At 40.6% G+C, this 18,016-nt stretch overlaps 1 protein-coding gene across 1 annotated transcript in view; it reads left to right on the forward strand.

The window, feature by feature from the left end:
• The first annotated feature begins 3,505 nt into the window (after positions 1-3,505).
• The window catches only part of RP2 (RP2 activator of ARL3 GTPase), a 35,441-nt gene continuing 20,930 nt past the window's right edge, over positions 3,506-18,016 (forward strand). Inside the window, exons 1-2 of the mRNA XM_010968062.2 lie at positions 3,506-3,844; positions 16,185-16,850. Coding sequence (XP_010966364.1) covers positions 3,743-3,844; positions 16,185-16,850 — 768 coding nt within the window. The 5' untranslated portion in view covers positions 3,506-3,742. The remainder of the gene's footprint in view (positions 3,845-16,184; positions 16,851-18,016) is intronic.

An 18,016-nucleotide genomic window follows, 5' to 3' on the forward strand; every position in this document is an offset into this window, starting at 1 on the left:
CCTGAGATTTCATTTAAAACAATTCCTGGCTATAACCTCACACCAATCAGAATGGCCATCATTCAAAAGTCCACAAGTGATAAATGCTGGAGAGGGTGTGGAGAAAAGGGAAGCCTCCTATGTTAGTGGGAATGTAGTTTGGTGCAGCCATCATGGAGGACAGTATGGAGATTCCTCAAAAAACTAAAAATAGGCTTACCGTATGATCCAGCAATCCCACTCCTGGGCATATATCTGGAGGGAACTCTAATTTGAAAAGAGACATGCACCCCAATGTTCATAGCAGCACTATTTACAATAGCCAAGACATGGAAACAACCTAAATGTCCATGGACGGATGACTGGATAAAGAAGCTGTGGTATATTTATACAATGGAGTACTACTCAGCCATAAAAAAGAAGAAAATAATGCCATTTGCAGCAACATGGATGGGCCTAGAGATCATCATTCTAAGTGAAGTAAGCCAGAAAGAGAAAGAAAAATACCATATGATATCACTCATATGTGGAATCTAAAAAAAGAAAAAAGAAGACATTAATGAACTTATCTACAAAGCAGAAACAGACTCACAGACATAATAAACAATCTTATGGTTCCCAGGAGGAAAAGGGGTAGGACGGCATAAATTGGGAGTTTGAGATTTGCAAATATTAACTAGTATATGTAAAACAGATAACAAGTTTCTTCTGTACAGCATGAGCAACTGTATTCAATATCTTGTAGTAACCTATAATGAAAAAGAATATGAAAACAAATATATGTATGTATATGTATGACTGAAACATTATGCTGTACACCAGAAATTGACACATTGTAACTGACTATACTTTCATAAGTAAATAAATAAAAGATTCCTGACTAGTCCCCCAGCGAGTCATCCCAGCTCCAGATGAGGCTCTGGGCACAGAATAGAACAGAGTTGAGCTGTCCCCACTGAGCCCTGCCTAAATTGCAGATTCATAAGGAAAATAAATGATCATTGTCATAAGCCATTAAGTTTCAAGTGGTTTGTTACGCAACAATAGGTAATGGAAACACTTCTCCGCTCCCTTCTCCTTCACTTATAAAGTGTTTCCTTAGGTGCTTACACAGTAAGCCAGCATGTGTCAGGTCAACTCAAGAATAGGGACATTTCCAGCCATTGTTGCTGGGGTAATTGGCTTATTCATGTTGTGAAGATTTGTCTTCTGAGAGGTAACTATGTCACTTCTGTGGTCAAGACACACAGGGGACCCAGACCATCTCTGGAGCCCGTGGCCAGGTGCAAACCCACAATCCAACTTTTTAGTACAGATGAACCTATGTCTATTCAGCTGAAAATGAAGGGCAGCTTTCTATAGAAAAGAAGCCATAGGAATATAAAGAGCAGGAGAAGTATAGGCAGAAGGAGCCACCAATTTCTGTCTGGACTCTGTGCAGTTAGGACTGCCCGCACCTGTGCCCTTTTCTGGACCTGCTCCCCACTCGTGTTTGTAATATGGAACTCATCCTTGCGGCTGCAGCAAGTAGACCAGGGGTGTACACTTGTCCGATGGGTAGCCATTCTATTTTTGATTGGCCAGCAATTTATCTAGTTATTTCCCTGGAGAATCTGAACTAAGATATAAGAAGATGGTAGCATGCTCTTGGACAGAAAGGCCATGACAAATCAGGGTGGGATGACTGTTCTCAGCCATGTATATGCTGATGAGTAAATAAAGAGAGCTGGTTTGCAGAGAAAAGTGGTGGTGAGAATCCACTGGGGAGGAGAGAGGAGGAGAAAAGGAAGAAAAAATAAGAAAAAGAGAAAGCATGAAAACTCTAGCATAGCTTTGTTCATTGGTTTCCAGTCCCCAGTTTAAATAATTTAATTTTCCTTAATGTTGGTCAGGGGTGCTGGTGGGATGGGATTTAACGGAAAGGGGACTTTATTGTCACTTTTAAGGGTCCCTGAAAAGATCACTGTTGAATATAGAGTTTGTTTTAGGTTTCAGTTTCTCATTAATGAATACTTCAAAACTATTTTAGGCATTGTTTCTCTAAAATTAGTTTTGTTTGTTCATTAAGAGGAACAGCATCACTGTGGCTCAGAGCTCCCACAGGCATCAGAAGGTCTAAGCAGATACTTCTTTACTTCTTTGTTTCAGATGAATCAGAGAGGAACAAATTTAGGCAGAGGGAGCACTGGACAACACAGGTTCTGGGTTTTCCTAGTCCCTGCTCACCCACTCTCATTGTGACCACACAGTGGTTAGTCCCTTCACCTCTGTGGCCCTCTGTTACCTCCACTGCACTACACAGTGGTCACAGTTTTAACCTTCTATGAATATAAAACATCTGAGGGTCTTATCCAAAACATCCTCACACAGACTTTTCATCTCACTCAGAAGAAGAAAAAGTGTGCACCGGGTAAAGACCCTATTGCCTAAGATCTGGAACTTACGTTTACAATCATTTCTAATACTTGAGCACATGTACTTTTCTTCCTGATTGTGCAATAAAAGGCAGGAAGGCAGGAAGTGAAAAAGAGAACATTCTTAATGCTCAAGTTAAGTCAGAGGCTCATTTAGCATATACAGTAGATGTAAGTGTGAGAAAGTAAAAAGATAACCAAGTTTGAACCTAAACTCATCTGCATTTGATGTCCTATCAAATGCCCAAATACTGTGCCCAGAGAATTTAACCAACAAGTTGCTTAGAACAGATCTGATAGTTTATATGGCAGTGCTTACGTCCTCCCCTGGGCTATAATCTCCAAGAGGAGAACCCCACCCACACACACTCTGGTCACTTTCTTTACGAAGGAATAGGGAAAGGTTGTAAATGTGTCCTTCACTAGCATGCAAGCATTCTTTCCACAAACATTTTATTGAGCAACTAATGTGGAGTTGGGCCAGGCCTGAGGGGTTAAAAAAAAAAGACCAGCCGTTTGGTCTCAAGAAATTCACAATTCCAATAGGGAGACGATACACAAATAGTTATTTTACTAAGTTCTTGTTCAATTTTAGAGTGATACGTGGAAGTACTAAGAGAGCACAGAAGAGAGGGCAAGGAGGGTCGGGAAGGTTGGTGGGGAAATTTCCCGAGTGCATGACACTGGCCAGACGACTTGGAAGCAGGGGACAGGTGATGGATGGGTGATGAGGCGATAAGAGGAGTGAGGAATGAGAGTTTCAGAGCTCTTCCTGCGTCAGCAGGAATTCCTGTTTCCTCACCAACTGCATCACAAAGCTGAAGTCTAGCGTTCAACTAGGGAGCCCTCCCGCGCCTAAAACTTGGAAACTGAGAAGCAAGAGCAAGAAGACAGGCTTGCCGGGCCGGCACTCCCGGCAGCTCCACAGCCCCACTCAATCCTAGAAGGGGCGGGGCAGGGCTGGTTGGTTGGCGGGTGGGGGTGACGATCAGCCGGGCTTGCGCCGGAGCCGAGCCGGCCGGGCCCGCCCTTGGGGGGCTGGCGCAGGAGCCGGGTGTGAATTGGTTGTGTGCATACGTCGACAGCCGCTCGCGGGGCTTTGATTGGCTCCCCGGGCGCCGAGCGGTCATTGGCTGCGGCGGGTCGTCTGGGCGACTGAAAGGGAAAAGAGAAGGGGTGCTGGGCCTCGCGGGCGAACCTGCGCTGAGGGCAGCTGGGCGGTTCCGCGGGGCAGTGTCCGGGGAGCTGCGGGGCCCGGGCGCCCGGGGTGCACGCCACAGCTCCGGGAGGTGCCTGAGCCAGCGAGCCGGCGAGGAGCAGCGGCCAGTGAGACCCCGCGGGCCGGGACCATGGGCTGCTTCTTCTCCAAGAGGCGGAAGGCTGAGAAGGAGTCGCAGCCCGAGGGCGAGGAGGAGCGGCCGAAGCAGTACAGCTGGGACCAGCGCGAGAAGGTAACCAAAGTCCCGTAGGCGCTGGTCTCAGCCCTCCCGAGCCGCTCGGCAGCGCCGAGGGGGCCGACCCGGCAGCAGCCGCTCTTGCGCGCGCGCGCTCTCCCGCGAGTAGTTGAAGTCCTAGTGAATGACTTCGGGGGGAGCCGCGAAATCGAGCGCTGGAGAGGGCACCGCGGAGGGCTTTGCAGCGCTGGCGGGGACCTTAGCGCTGATCGTCCAGGTAGATGGACCCTGGGAGCTTTCCTTCCTGTCTGCATCCCGACCTCCTGTCTGAGGACGGACTCGAGGGAAGGAAGGAGAACCCAGAATGCCCCAAATCTCACATCTACTCTTTTTCCCTCGCAGCGTCGAGCGGGGTTTTGTCCAGTCCTCGAGTTACGCATGGGACTGATTCTCATCTCTTTCGCGGCTTATGTTCTTCGTGTGGCTGTTTTCTTTTTTGTCTGCCCTAGGCAGTAAATCTCTTTGGTGCCTCCTGATATATTCCACTGCTAAATTTTCTCGATGACGAAGTGAACCGTTTGACATACAGCTTTGCCTTTCCTCCTCTTCCAGTTACCCGAAAGGAATAATGAAAATCGAATCAGTCTTGGGATGTGTGTTAAGACTCTAAGGTGAAAATAACCAGCATAAGCCAGGCAGTATTTTACTGCTGCTTTAATGAATGAAAATGCCCATATTTTTAGTTTTCTATATAGCCAGAAACGAAAAAGCTTTGAACACGTCCACTTAGTCTTGCACAAAATACACTTAGTCATAAATTTCATAATGCTTCCTCTTTCTACATAGTTCTCCATTTGTATTTAGTAAAACACTTTGATAGATTTATCAGTTATTTTTCTCTTCCAAACAAGATGAGAAAAAATTTTAAATGAGTATTAGGAACAGTTAACTCCTTGCTTAATGCAACGTATCTCTATTCATGAATACTTTATAGTAAATTTCTTATTAAAGTTTTGATTTCATAGGCCAGCCTGCGTGATTTCCAATCCCCAGCAGAATTTAATCATGGCAAATTTGGATCTCCAAGTGTCAGAAGTTAAGAAATTGTACGCTTTTTACAGACGTCTCAGCCCCATCTTTCTGCCCGTGTTTTGCAGGGTTGCATGATCTGTTTATTAATTCTCTCTTATTCATACTTGATAGCAGCATTTTATAATGTAGGAGTGGAAAGTACTGTACTTCCTGTCTTACATGAAGATTGCACGTATCGTTTAAAGTTATTTGGTGGGCAGTTTTTAAAAGATTCATTTCCTTGGCCTTAGTATTCCTAACAATGCTCTTTAAGCTTGAACTGTCTGCCATAGAGAAGGTTGTGAATTTTATTTTTATTTTAACTTTTGGTTTTGAAATCATAGGCTAAAACTAACATACTTTTATTTTTTTATTTAGAGTAGTTTGGTTGCCCTCTGACTCCTTACTTCATGATAAATTGTCTTACAGCTACCTTTATTAAGATAATGTTTGGGCTAGTTGGAATCTCACGTGTCTTTCTCCTTTTAGATAAATGGGTGTGTTCTGTGATTTTTTTTTTTTCTTCTGCTCTGTGGCTAAGTAAATGCATTGAAAAAGAATAGCGGACACCAACATCTAAGCTTTTCCTCCCAAATGAGTGTATAGTAAACTTTGAAATGTAGACATTGCTTTGAGCTTACAGGGAACATTTTGGGGGAGCCCTACTAAGTACTATAGTTGTAGAGGTGTAAGAGATGTCACTGGGTATGAAAAATAAGCTGGGTTGCATAGAATATGCTTCCGGATTGTGTATAACAAAATCTTGATCAACTCAGCTAATCAAAATTTTTCTTACTAAATAAGCGAACAACCCCGTTTGAAAATCTTTGGGGCTATTAGAGGATTACCAGCTTGCATTTAGAGACAGTGAAGATACCACATTTCTCGACATTGCTTTTTGGAATTGTTTTCTTTTTCTTTTGGAATTACTAGGAATTCACTCTTGGGCACCTCATTTATGATAGCCTGCTAAATTTTATGTGATGTTAAAGTTTTTTTTCTAGCACCTCACCTATTATGAGACCAATATGGGTAGTGTGCAAATATGGGTAGTGTATTACTCCAACTTTTACTGAGTTCAGCGTGGTCTTGCTTGCTCCAAGATTTTAATTGTACCACTTAAAAGGAATAGAATGCAAATACAGCCCAGAACACATAAATGAAATACGTTGCATGTATATGAACAAAATGGTTTGTATTAGGAATTTAGGTCTCTGTAATGTGATCATGGAGCATAGCAAACAATTTTAAATTTATATCAGACAGTTACCACTCAGTTTCTAAGACTTAGCTGTAAAAAAACAAAGTGCATTGCCTGAAAAGTTTCCTTGCATCTTGGAAAAGTGGTGTTTAAATTTTTCCTTAGGTTGTGTAATCAGAGTATCTTTATTGAGAGGCACCCTCTGGGTTTTGGGTTTTGAGTTCTGTAATTGGGTCAGTCTTAGGGGACCGAAGCTAGGAGAAATTGTCTCAATTAGAAAGAATGTTTGGGGACTAAGTGTTGTCATGGCAACCGATATACTGTAATCAACAGTGTAAGAAGCTCATTTTCTATTGCTGACCTTGAAAAAGGAAAAGCTTACCGTACAATTCCTACATTGACATGATGAAAAATATTTGTGGATTGTAACATCCGTGTTTAAATCATTTGGAAAGAAATGCTTTTATCCTTCTCTCTCTTCTGCCTCTCATACCTTAGCAAGTTATTCAATGTATATGTACTCAAACACCAAGGAAGATGCAAAATTATAAGAATTATTTTCCTTGCCCTGGAAGAGCTGGACTGGCTTTTTGGACTTAAACCAGGAAATATTTAAGTACAAACAAAAGGAAGATGAGTGGTACAGAAAAGTAGTTTTCATTCTCTAATTATTCATAACATTATTCTTTTAGATGACAGAAATGGTGGCATAGGTGTTGAAAATTGTGGCTTTGAGTATGGACAGCTCATCTTGTATCCATTCAGGTTCCTCAGCTCTACAGTGAAACAGTGGTAAAGATTTCTCTACTATTTAAGAAGGTAGAGGCCTGCCCTAGGTAAGAGGGGTTAGACAGTAATGGTCACCTCTGAGGATAGAACTTGAACCAGAGGTTGGGCAGGACAGAACCAGTCGTAATATAAGGCAGATCGTAATGCCCAGAGTTACTCATCAGTGGACGGGGTGGCTTTGTGAAGAACTGATTTCCATGTTAGTCAAGACATTTAGACAGAGGTTGGATGGCTACCTACTAGAAAGAAGTGTCTATGTTGTGTAGGGGGCTAGACACTGTTCTTAGCCTTTTAGGTATGTAAGGTATTCAAGTTACCCATTGTTGCCTACCAAACCACCCCCAAGACTTAAGGGCAGAGGATAATGGCACGTACTTATTTTGCTCCCAGCTCTCCCATTTGTGTAGGGCTTAGCAGGGTTGGCTCTCTGCTCTGTGTGGCATCAGCTGCAGCAGCTTGACCGGGGGGCTGGAGGATCTGCTTTCAGTATGACTTAATCACAGAGCTGGCTGGCAAGTTGGTGCTGGCTTTGGCTGGAAGCTCAGCTGGGGCTGAGGGCCAGGGGCTTCCTTCTGTAGCCCAGGCTTCCTTCCACACAGCGTGATGGCTGGGTTCCAAGGGCGAGTGTCCTAAGAAACCGGCAGAAGCTGCATGGCTTTTTCTAACTAGCCTCTTAAGTGAGGTAGCATGACTTCTGCCCTATTTTGTTGGTTCAGGCAGTCACAGATGTCCACCCACGTCCAAGGGGAGGGGACCTCTTGATGGGAGAAGCATCAGAGAACTTGTCAACATGTTTTAAATCCTTTACGTAAAGTTGTTGCTTAAAAGGGAATAACTAGTTCTTTGTTTATTCGTTTAAAAATAGCTTTATTGAGATAGAATTCATTTAAACGTAGCTTTATTGACATAGAATTCATATGCCATACAACTTACTCATTTAAAGTATACAATTCAATAGTTGTAACAAGTTCACAGGGTTATGTTACCATCACTATGATCTAATTTGTAGAACATTTTCATCCCTCACAAAAGAAACCCACCCATTAATAGCTACTCCTCACTCCCCCAGCCCCTAGAAACCACAATTTTACTTTCTATGTCTATAGATCTGCCTATTTAGGACTTTTATCAATGGAATCATAGAATATGTCATCTTTTGTTACTTGTTTCTTTCACTTAGTATGTTTTTGAAATTCATCCATACTGCAGCATCTATCAGTGGTTTATTCCTTTTTATTGCCGAATAACATAACAGAATAGATATTTTATTTCATTTTATTTATAGGTACATTTTATTTTTTATCTGTTTTATTTGTTTATCCATTCATCAGTTGATGGACCTTCGGGTTATTTCTACTTTTTGGCCATTACAAATAATGCTACTATGAATGTTCACATACAAGCTTTTGTACAGAAATGCATGTTTTTGTTTTTGTTTTGTATATATATTTATTGACATATAGTCAGTTTACAATGTTGTGTCAGTTTCTGATGTACAGAACAATGCTTCAGTCATACATTTTTTTTTCTTGAATATATACTTAGGAGTGGAATTCCTGGGTCATATAGTAACTCTATGTTTAACTTTTTGAGAATCTGCCAAACTGTTTTTCAAAGTGTCTGTACCATTTTACATTTTTGCCAGCAGTGTATGAGGCTTCCACTGTCTTTACTCACATAAGGTGAGAAAAGGGGAAAGCACGTATGGGACTGGGGTCTTCATTTGCATTCTGCCCTGCACTACATCTCACTGGTCAGGTCATTTAGATTTTCCCGTCCTCAATTTCCTAAGATCCTTTCCAGTTCTCTGATCCTTTCCAGTTCTCTGATTCTTTGAGCATCTCATGAGGGGAGGTGAAAAGCATTCAGGTAAATCTGATTGAACAGAGGGAATCTGATAGGATGTCAAATTAGATTAAGAACAGATTAGATGATATGAAAAATCCTTTCCAAGCCTAAAATTTCATAATTCTATTTTGTGGTTACATTTTTAGCAACATGATGTGCTAATATAAATATAATACTTCACCTTCTCTTATCATCAGTGTATATAAGATCAAAGTACTGGTGTTTACTATTTTTATAATTAGGTGCCACTGCCATTTTCATTCATGAAATTACCTTGCAGCTACATAGGTATGTTGCCCTGAAACGGACTTAACAATGTTTAAATTTTAAGTCATTTGTTTATTTTACATTGAAGTATAATTTCCCTAAAGTAAAATTTATCCTTTTTAAGTGTACAGTTCTATGAATTTTGATAGGCAAATACAGTCATGTAACTATCACCACAATCAAGATGTGAAACAATACCATCATCCCCCCAAATTTCGTCATTCTCCTTTGCAGTCAACCCTGCCTCCAGCCTCTGATCAGTTTCTTATCCGTATAGTTTTGTCTTTTTGAGAATGTCATATAAATGGAATCACATAGTTGGTAACCTTTTGAGTCTGGCTTCTTTCACTTAGCATGATACATTTAAGATTCAACCATGTGATTGCACGCATTAGGAGTTCCTTTTTATTGCTGAATAGTAAGTAGTCCATTATATGGATGTACCCCATTTGTTTATCCATTCACCAGTTGAAGGACATTTAGGTTGCTTATAAATTCTGGTAATTGTGAATAAAGCTACCATAAACATATGCATACAAGTTTTTGAATAAACATAAGCTTTCCTTTCACTTGCGTGAATAGCTAGGAATAGGATTGCCGATTGTGTATTAAACTTTATAAGAAATTGCCAAACTCTTTTCCAAAGTGGCTGTGCTATTTTGCATTCCCTCCAGCAGTCTATAAGAGATGCAGTTTCTCTGCGTCCTCACCAGCACTTGGTATGGTCAGTTTTTTAAAAATCTTAGCCATTCTAATAGGAGTGTAGTGGTATTTCATTGTGGTTTAATTTGCATTTCCCTAATGACTAATTATGTTGAACATTTTTCCATGTACTTATTTACCATCCATATATTTTCTTTGGTGAAGTGTTTATTAAAATCTTATGCCCATTTTTTTTTACTGGGTTATTTATTTTCTTGAGTTTTGGGAGTTTTTATATATCTTGGCTATCAGTCCCTTGTCATGTGTGTCTTGCAAATTTTTTCCCCCAAATAATGTCTTGTCTTCTCTTAACAGTGTCTTTTGAAGAAGAAAAGTTTACAATTTTGATAAAAGTCCAATTTTCTCTTTTATGGGTTGTGTTTTTGGTTTCACATCTAGGAAATCTTTGCCAACCCAAGATTACAATGATTTTCTCCTCTGTTTTCTTCTAGAAGACTTAGAGTGTTTGGTTTTATATTTAGGTTCTATGATCCATTTTGAGCTAATTGTTAAATATGGTACAAGGTATGGAGATTCCTTTTTCAATTTTTTTTAACATGTAGATGTTCAATTGTTCCAGCACCATTTGTTGAAAAGACTATCCTTTCTCTATTGAATTGCCTCTGCACCTTTGTCAATATATACATAAGTCTATTTTTGAATTCTGTTCTATTTCATTAATTTATTCACCTAGTAAACATTGGTTTCTGTTTGGAGCAGCCAAGAGAATATATTTAGGGGCCAAACTGTCTAAGTCTGAGACTCAGCTCAAGCACATACTAATTGTGTGACCTTGGGCAAGTTATTTAACCTCTGAGTGCCTCAATTCTCTCATCTTTAAAACAGAGATAATTATAGTACACAACTCTCAGAGGGGTTTTTATGAGGACTGAATGAACAAAGCACTTAGAATGGTGCCTGGTACCTATGTAGTGCTTCTTATGCTCCTCGGTCTGATTTTGAACTTCTACCCAGACCAAATTTCCATTAAAATTAATAAATTCCATTATTTCATCTCAGATTATCATTATGGATGTTTATCTGTGGGGGTGAATTTTAATGAAATATTTACGTAACTACTCAGTAAAAGAATAAGATGTTTACTTTTGTTTTCTGTTAGGAAAAAAATTCCTAATTTAGTTTAGTAGCTGTTATCAGGTGAATTCCAACTCTTGAAATGTTTCTTTGATTTTGAAAGTATATCCACTACCTTTCAAGGATTACAGAAAGAAATACAGCCTAAACTAAGCTCACTTCATAAGGGATTCTTGTGAAAAAGTAGTTTAAAACTTGACCTTTCATGTTTGTGATCTGGGGCACTTTGAGAACTAGTAACTTTTGCAAAATTGTTATGGTGCTAAGCTCCAGATTGTTTAGTATCACCTTTTGTTTTGAAGAGCTTTCAGAAATTGTTGAGAAAGCAACATAAATCCTAAATTTCCCCTTTGTAGATCATATTGATAGCCCAGATAATTTTATACTATAGAACTCGTTAACTATAGGATTAATTTCTCCTGGATTAATTTCCCCCAATGAACTATGAGAACTGAGGTGTCCAGAGAAAATACTTAAAAGAGCAGTACATTACATTTAACTCCTCAGCATTGGTAGCTGTTATGGACTGAATGTTTGTGTCCCTGCCCCAAATTCATATGTTGAAGCCCTCAATTCCCAGTGTGGTTGTATTTGGAGATGGAGCCTTGATGGAAATAATTAAGATTAAATGAGGTCACAACAGTGGGGCCCTGATCTGATAGGATTAGTGTCCTTATAAGAAGAGACACCAGAAAACTTGCCCTGCATCCACCCAGGAAAGACCATGTGAGGATAATGCGAGAAGGCAGCCATCTGCAAGCCAGGAAGAAAGGTCTCACCAGGAACCAACCCTGCTGGCACCTTGATCTTGGACTTTGCAGCCTCTGGAACTAGGAGACATACAGTTCTGTTGTTTAAGCCACCCAGTCTGTGTTATTTGGTTATGGCAGCCAGCCTTAGTCTGCTCAAGCCTCTATAACAAGATGCCATAGACTGAGTGGCTTAAACAACAGAAATGTATTTCTCCTAGTTCCAGAGGCTGCAAAGTCCAAGATCAAGGTGCCAGCAGACCCACCGTCTGGTGTCAGAGATAAATACAGCTGGACATTAAAGCAGTGCAAACAGATTTTGTTCAGTAACTACTGACAGGAGAAAGAGCTGAGCTCCATTCTTATTTGTGCAGAGGTGATGTGAGCCATTTAAGGGAGAATAAGGGAAGGAGGAGAGCAGTATTGTCAGAGAAGTGAAAAATTACCAAGTTGGTCCCTGTTAGTGAGATTAGGCCAGTCGTGTTTGTTAGCTGGCAGTTATGGAAGTTAGAATCCTATCCTCCCACAGAGCCTGGTAGACAGAGGCCCTATCCTTCCTAATAATTATATTTCAAGTGAATGGCTCTTGGGTCCTTGAGACACTTAGTTGTAAGAGATACAGTCACAATTATAAGCCCTTTTTAGTAAATGTTCTAAGAAACGGAGGTCAGGGGCCTAGCATCAGGTGTTGGCTAGAACACATAGTACATTTTCCTGGCCAGGTTGAGCTTTCTCAGACAGGCATTTTAATGGGGACCTGAGATCATTCTAGGGACACAGCCTCGTGCTGCTAGAAGCCATGCTAGAGTTTGATCAAGTCTCTTAGCACGGGGATTTGGACGGAGTTGCAGTGTGCCAACAGTTCTGTGGTTCTCGCTGGTGGAAACCCACTTCCTGCTTACAGTCAAGCCACCTTCTTGCTGTGTGCTCACATGGCCTTTCCTCAGCGCCTGCTTGCGCGTGGAGAGAGGTGGAGGGGGGAGAGAGCAAGAGAGAGCGATCTCTTCTTCTTCTAAGGGCACTAATCCCATCATAAGGGCCCCTCCGTCACGACCTCATATAAACCTGATCACTTCCAAAAGTCCTCACCTCCAAATACCATCACATTGGAGTGTTAGGGCTTCAGCGTATGAATTTTGAGAGGACACAAAACATTCACTTCATAATACAGCCCAGGCCAACTAAAAGAGCAGCTCAGTAATTTTAAAGTTAAGAATAGATTTTCTTTCTGTATTTGCAACAAGTACTAATATAGTTCTAATGATAACATATTAACAGAGTTGAAATTTCTGTTAAGTACTGTACATTTTATATATCATCTCCTGTGCAAAAAAAAAATAACTAAATTCCTTTAAGTAACAAGAATTAACTGTTTTATTTTTTAATCTTTATCCAAACATTGGTTTGTTTCTTACTTCATTCTCAGATAAATGTGCTTGCAAACTTTTGAACTTGCTGTCTGTGTCTTAGGCAAAGATAAATTGCCTAGAGTCTTAAAGCCCAAATCAACTCCCCAGGAAAATGCACACAAAATTTTACACAACAGTTTTAAGGAGTTTATGGTATAGTGAGAGAGAGAGATACTATAAACTGAAGCTTGAAGATTCCTCTTGCTCATTGACTTTGAGGCATTGGTAGAGACAGGCCAACTCCTTTGCTCCCTTTCAAAAAACAAACAAACAAACAAACAAAAACCTATTGGTGGTACTCTCACAGCCACCGTGGGAGGTAGATTGGTGCCAGGAAGACAAGCTGAAGATGACCAGAGAATGCTTTTAACCTCCTTAAGGCCGAAAGCAGAACTGACTTGAACCACACTTGCATGTTCCTTTTTCCCTCTTAAAGCCTGGACTGGCTCAAGATCCCATTAGCCTCCTCCATGACCACATTCCCAGCCCCTTCCACTGGCTCCTCCAAGTGAAAGGCAGCCCCAGCTTCCTTGTACTGCAGGTAGGGACAGAAGAGAATGTAAAATGGAGAGACCCAGGACGGGCATTAAAAGGAGTGCCTCTGCATAGCTTTGTGTATAATTATCTGATCTTCCTACTGAGTCCCAGCAGGTAGAAGGGGAGGATTGTTATCTCATGATTTGGGAGGGGGAGAAGCAAGAGCAAAAATCTCAGAGGTTCCTTCTTCTCTTTTCTCCTCCCACGCCCACCACAGGTGTTTCTCATAGTTTCCCCTTTTCCTGATGTTTTCCTTGCTTGGTCCATTTGGGCTTGCTCTTGGGCACTGGAGAGCCAGCAGCTACGCTAGTGCATAATCTTGGTAGAGACCAAACTGGAACGCTGTACCTTAATATATGTCCGTCACCCGTAAAATCCTTCAAATGGAATTGCTCGGAAACCTCTTCCCACATTAAACCTGTGTGCTGCCTCCTGTGTTTTCCATTTTATTTATTTATTTATTTATTTTTGGTGAGTGGCACTACCAACATCCAATCACATAAACCAAAGCAGTGGTTTTTTTCATACCTGTGGGTGGAATAATACAAAGTATTAGCGGGTTCAACACAAAATAAGAGTATTATTCTGCGAAACTTTGATTTCATTGGTATGGGTACATGTATAAATATTCATAAGAACGTGTACTGGGCTGTGGTGGAGAATGTAATAATGTGGATTATGGTCAAAAAATGGAAAAATACTGGATGAGAGAACTATGAATCATTTTTAACATAAATATCTGAATATGAATTTTAATTTCTGGCATATAATAAAGGTTACCAGAAAGGTGAAGATACAACTTTTATACAGAACAGATTTTTTTTCATTGTTATATCATCTAAAAGCATAATTTGAGATGGTGTGGATAAGCTTAGAAATTTTCTTCTTTCCACTTTTATAGGAATCATTTTTGACCCATCCTTCTGCCTTACCTCCTACAGCCATTGAATTACCAAATCTGCTGATTCTACTTCCTCAGTGTTTCTCAAAATCCATGCCAGCTTCCCCTTCCTTGCTAAGCATTGGTCTAGTTGCAGCCCTTTCTGGACGTCTGCAACAGCCTCTTCAATCCACACTCCGCTTGTCCTTGTTAAATCATCTTCCTGAAATGTAAATTTTGCTTATTTAAATCCTTCTGTAGTGCCGTATTGCCCATGGATAACTTTCGAGCTTTATAATAGAGCCCCTGCCCACCTCTCTACCTTCATTTGCTTCCGTTGCTGGATCACTGGTGGCGCCAGACCACTTTCAGTTTTTGCCTGGCGTGGGAAGGGAGGATCCTTTACTTCCCACCGCTTTCATCTGGTGAACTTCAGCTTGTTCATTTCTCAGCTTGTACAGGAAGTCTTACACCCCTACGGGCCCCGCCCCAGATGTCCCTACTCTGTGTTTCCAGAATATTTATTCTGAGCATCTCCCATTACACAGCCAGGTTGTCTTTAAATCATCTGTTTAGGTTAGTGTTTGCGTCTTTTATGGAAAGAGCTGGTCATACTCATTTTTGGTGCTTAAAACGATGTCTGGCTCATGTTGGATGTTCAAATGTTGGTTGAATGACTGAAGATCTGGAAAGTTAAAAGTGCCTTTTTCATTCATGTTCCTCTTAGGGGACAAAACTGAGACAAAAATACAAGTGCCTCTTTTATTGCCTCATGGTACAGACCAATGCTTCTTCTAGTACATTGTGTAAAACTAGATAAGTACAACGTTTATTGTACAATACTGAATAAGTCACTTTAAGCTAATTTGCTAATGATTAAGATGATTAAATTATCCTTCATAAGTAATCGAATTTTTACATATTGTACCTGTGGGAGCCTGTTTCTGATACATGAATAGTTTTGCATGAAATTTAATATTCACAAAGAGGCAAACAGTGCAAATAGATTTAAAGATAACTTGGAAAAGTCAAAATGGCCTTTTAGTGACTATATTTTGAGAGGTCAGCTAAAATTTAAACAATAATGTGACAGAGTCCAGGCACACTGTTTAAAAGAGTATGTGAAATTAACACAATGTTGCAAATCGACTATACTTCTACGAAAAAACGATTGCGTGAGCTTTAGTTTAGAATATCTAAAGATGGAAATGGTGAAATTTGAAAAATCACATTGTAGGAGTAGCTCAATAAATGTCTCAATCAAATCTATAGATGTAGATTCTGACCTATAGTGATTCCTGTGCCTTTAGTTTCTTCCATTTTCTGTAGCAGATTGCACAGATCAGTTGGGGTTTAGCAACTAAGACCCAAGCATCAATTCAATGGAAGGATAGAGAAATATATTTCAATCTGGGTGTATTTCCAATTTCAAAAGTTTTTAAAGAAGCAGAAGTCATTTTAAAACTGAAGCATCAGAAGAAGAAAAGGGTCAAAGCTGAAATATCCCTGAATGTCATCCAGTATGCTGTATGGATATATGAGAATTTCCCCAACTGTTTCCAAAAAGTTGGTATATTGAAACAGTATCGAACAATGGTCCACACATCGTTTGGTTGATATCTCTTTGAGTCTTTATCTGTAAGTTTCCTCTCCCTTTTTTCCCTTCATGTCTTTTATTTATTTGTAAAAAAATTTTTTTTGTCCTGTTCATTTTTCTTACTATGTTGCAAGTCAGGAAGAGTCCGAACATATTATTTTAGCCTTAAGAATTGTGCCTGGCAGCCAATAGACAATGAATGTTTGCTGGATAATGTTAATGATGCTCAGTGTCTGTGTTTTGTTCCTGCAGGTTGATCCGAAAGACTACATGTTCAGTGGACTGAAAGATGAAACAGTAGGTCGCTTACCTGGGAAAGTGGCAGGACAACAGTTTCTCATCCAAGACTGTGAGAACTGTAGCATCTATATTTTTGATCACTCTGCTACCGTTACTATCGATGACTGTACTAACTGTGTCATTTTTCTGGGACCCGTGAAAGGCAGTGTGTTTTTCCGGAATTGCAGAGATTGCAAGTGTGCGTTAGCCTGCCAACAGTTCCGTGTGCGGGACTGCAGAAAGCTGGAGGTCTTTTTGTGCTGTGCCACGCAGCCCATTATTGAGTCTTCCACAAATATCAAGTTCGCCTGTTTTCAGTGGTACTACCCTGAATTAGCTTTCCAGTTCAAAGATGCAGGGCTAAGTATCTTCAATAACACCTGGAGTAACATTCATGACTTTACACCCGTGTCAGGAGAACTCAACTGGAGCCTTCTTTCAGAAGATACGGTCGTCCAGGACCATATTCCTCTACCTACTACCGAAGAGCTCAAAACTGTCCGCGTTTCCACAGAAGCCAATAGAAGTATCGTTCCAGTATCCCGGGGTCAGAGACAGAAGAGCAGTGATGAATCATGTTTAGTGGTATTATTTGCTGGTGATTATACTATCGCAAATGCCAGGAAACTAATTGATGAGGTAAGGAGAGAGAGAGAAGAGAAACAGACACACACCTACATAGAAGCACACCACTTTCTGGAAAGCATCCATGCTTTTCAACTTGGCTATGAGAAATATGGGCAATCCTTAAATGATAGTCTTCTGCCCCCTACAGATTTATCTGTAAGCTGGTTGCTTAGGCCTCAAGTGCTTTCCTAAGGAAGCTTTTTAAAAATGAAATTTAAGGGAGGGTATAGCTTAGTGGTAGAGTGCATACTTAGCATGCACGAGGTCCTGGGTTCAATCCCCAGTACCTCCATTATAAATAAATAAACCTAATTACCTCCCCCGCAACAAAACAAAAACAATAAAAAATAAAAATGTGAACTAAACTTAAAAAAAAAAGTAAATAAAAATGAAATTCAATTCAGGAAGCATTTATTAAGCACTCAATATGTGCAAGTTACTCTGTTACCATGTTTCATTGATTATAGGATGTACCTGTGTTTTCCACAGTTTTGCTTGTCTGAAATGCATCCTGCAATTGATGGCAGCTTAGAGCTAATGAAATATAATACGTGCTGGGAGTGGAGATACATAAAAATTCTCCACCCTCAGAGAACTTCCATTCTTGATAATAAATGATTTCTATGGAAGCTGACAAAAGTAATACTGCAAAGTAAAGGGTGACTTTTTATAATGCTTTAGTGGGGAAATTTATTTGGCGTTTTCGTCAGTTAGAGTGTGGGAAAGACATGTAGGAATACAGCTTTTGGACCCCCCCATGGTGACTGTGAGAGCAACCTCCGCACCACTTTCCTTACTTCCCTATGCCCCGGGGCCACAAAGAGGAAGTTGATGGGAAAGAATGAGGTGGGAGCTGGTATAGCAGAGGCTGTGGGCTCGTGAGCAGGGGCTCCTTAGTGCGCTCAGGAGTAGAGAAGGGTTCTTTGGGTAGCAGCTTTCACTTGAAAAAGAAATGGGGGCGTGGAGGTAAGGGGCTCCGGAAGCAGCAGTGTCTGCGTTGGGCGGGTGATCCAGTGGGAGGCAGCAGTCTGGTGATTTAATGATCCATTTAATCAGGCTCTCTTCAGGAGGAGTCTGTTTGAATTAAAAATCCAACTTCCAGAAGTGGAGGAGTGAATGGAAAACTCATCAAGTCTCTTTCTGAGTGGATTTTTTTTTAAAAGTTGTAACAGTTCTGT

Source organism: Camelus bactrianus, chromosome X, assembly GCF_048773025.1.
Source record: "Camelus bactrianus isolate YW-2024 breed Bactrian camel chromosome X, ASM4877302v1, whole genome shotgun sequence".
In the NCBI taxonomy this organism is placed as follows: domain Eukaryota; kingdom Metazoa; phylum Chordata; class Mammalia; order Artiodactyla; family Camelidae; genus Camelus; species Camelus bactrianus.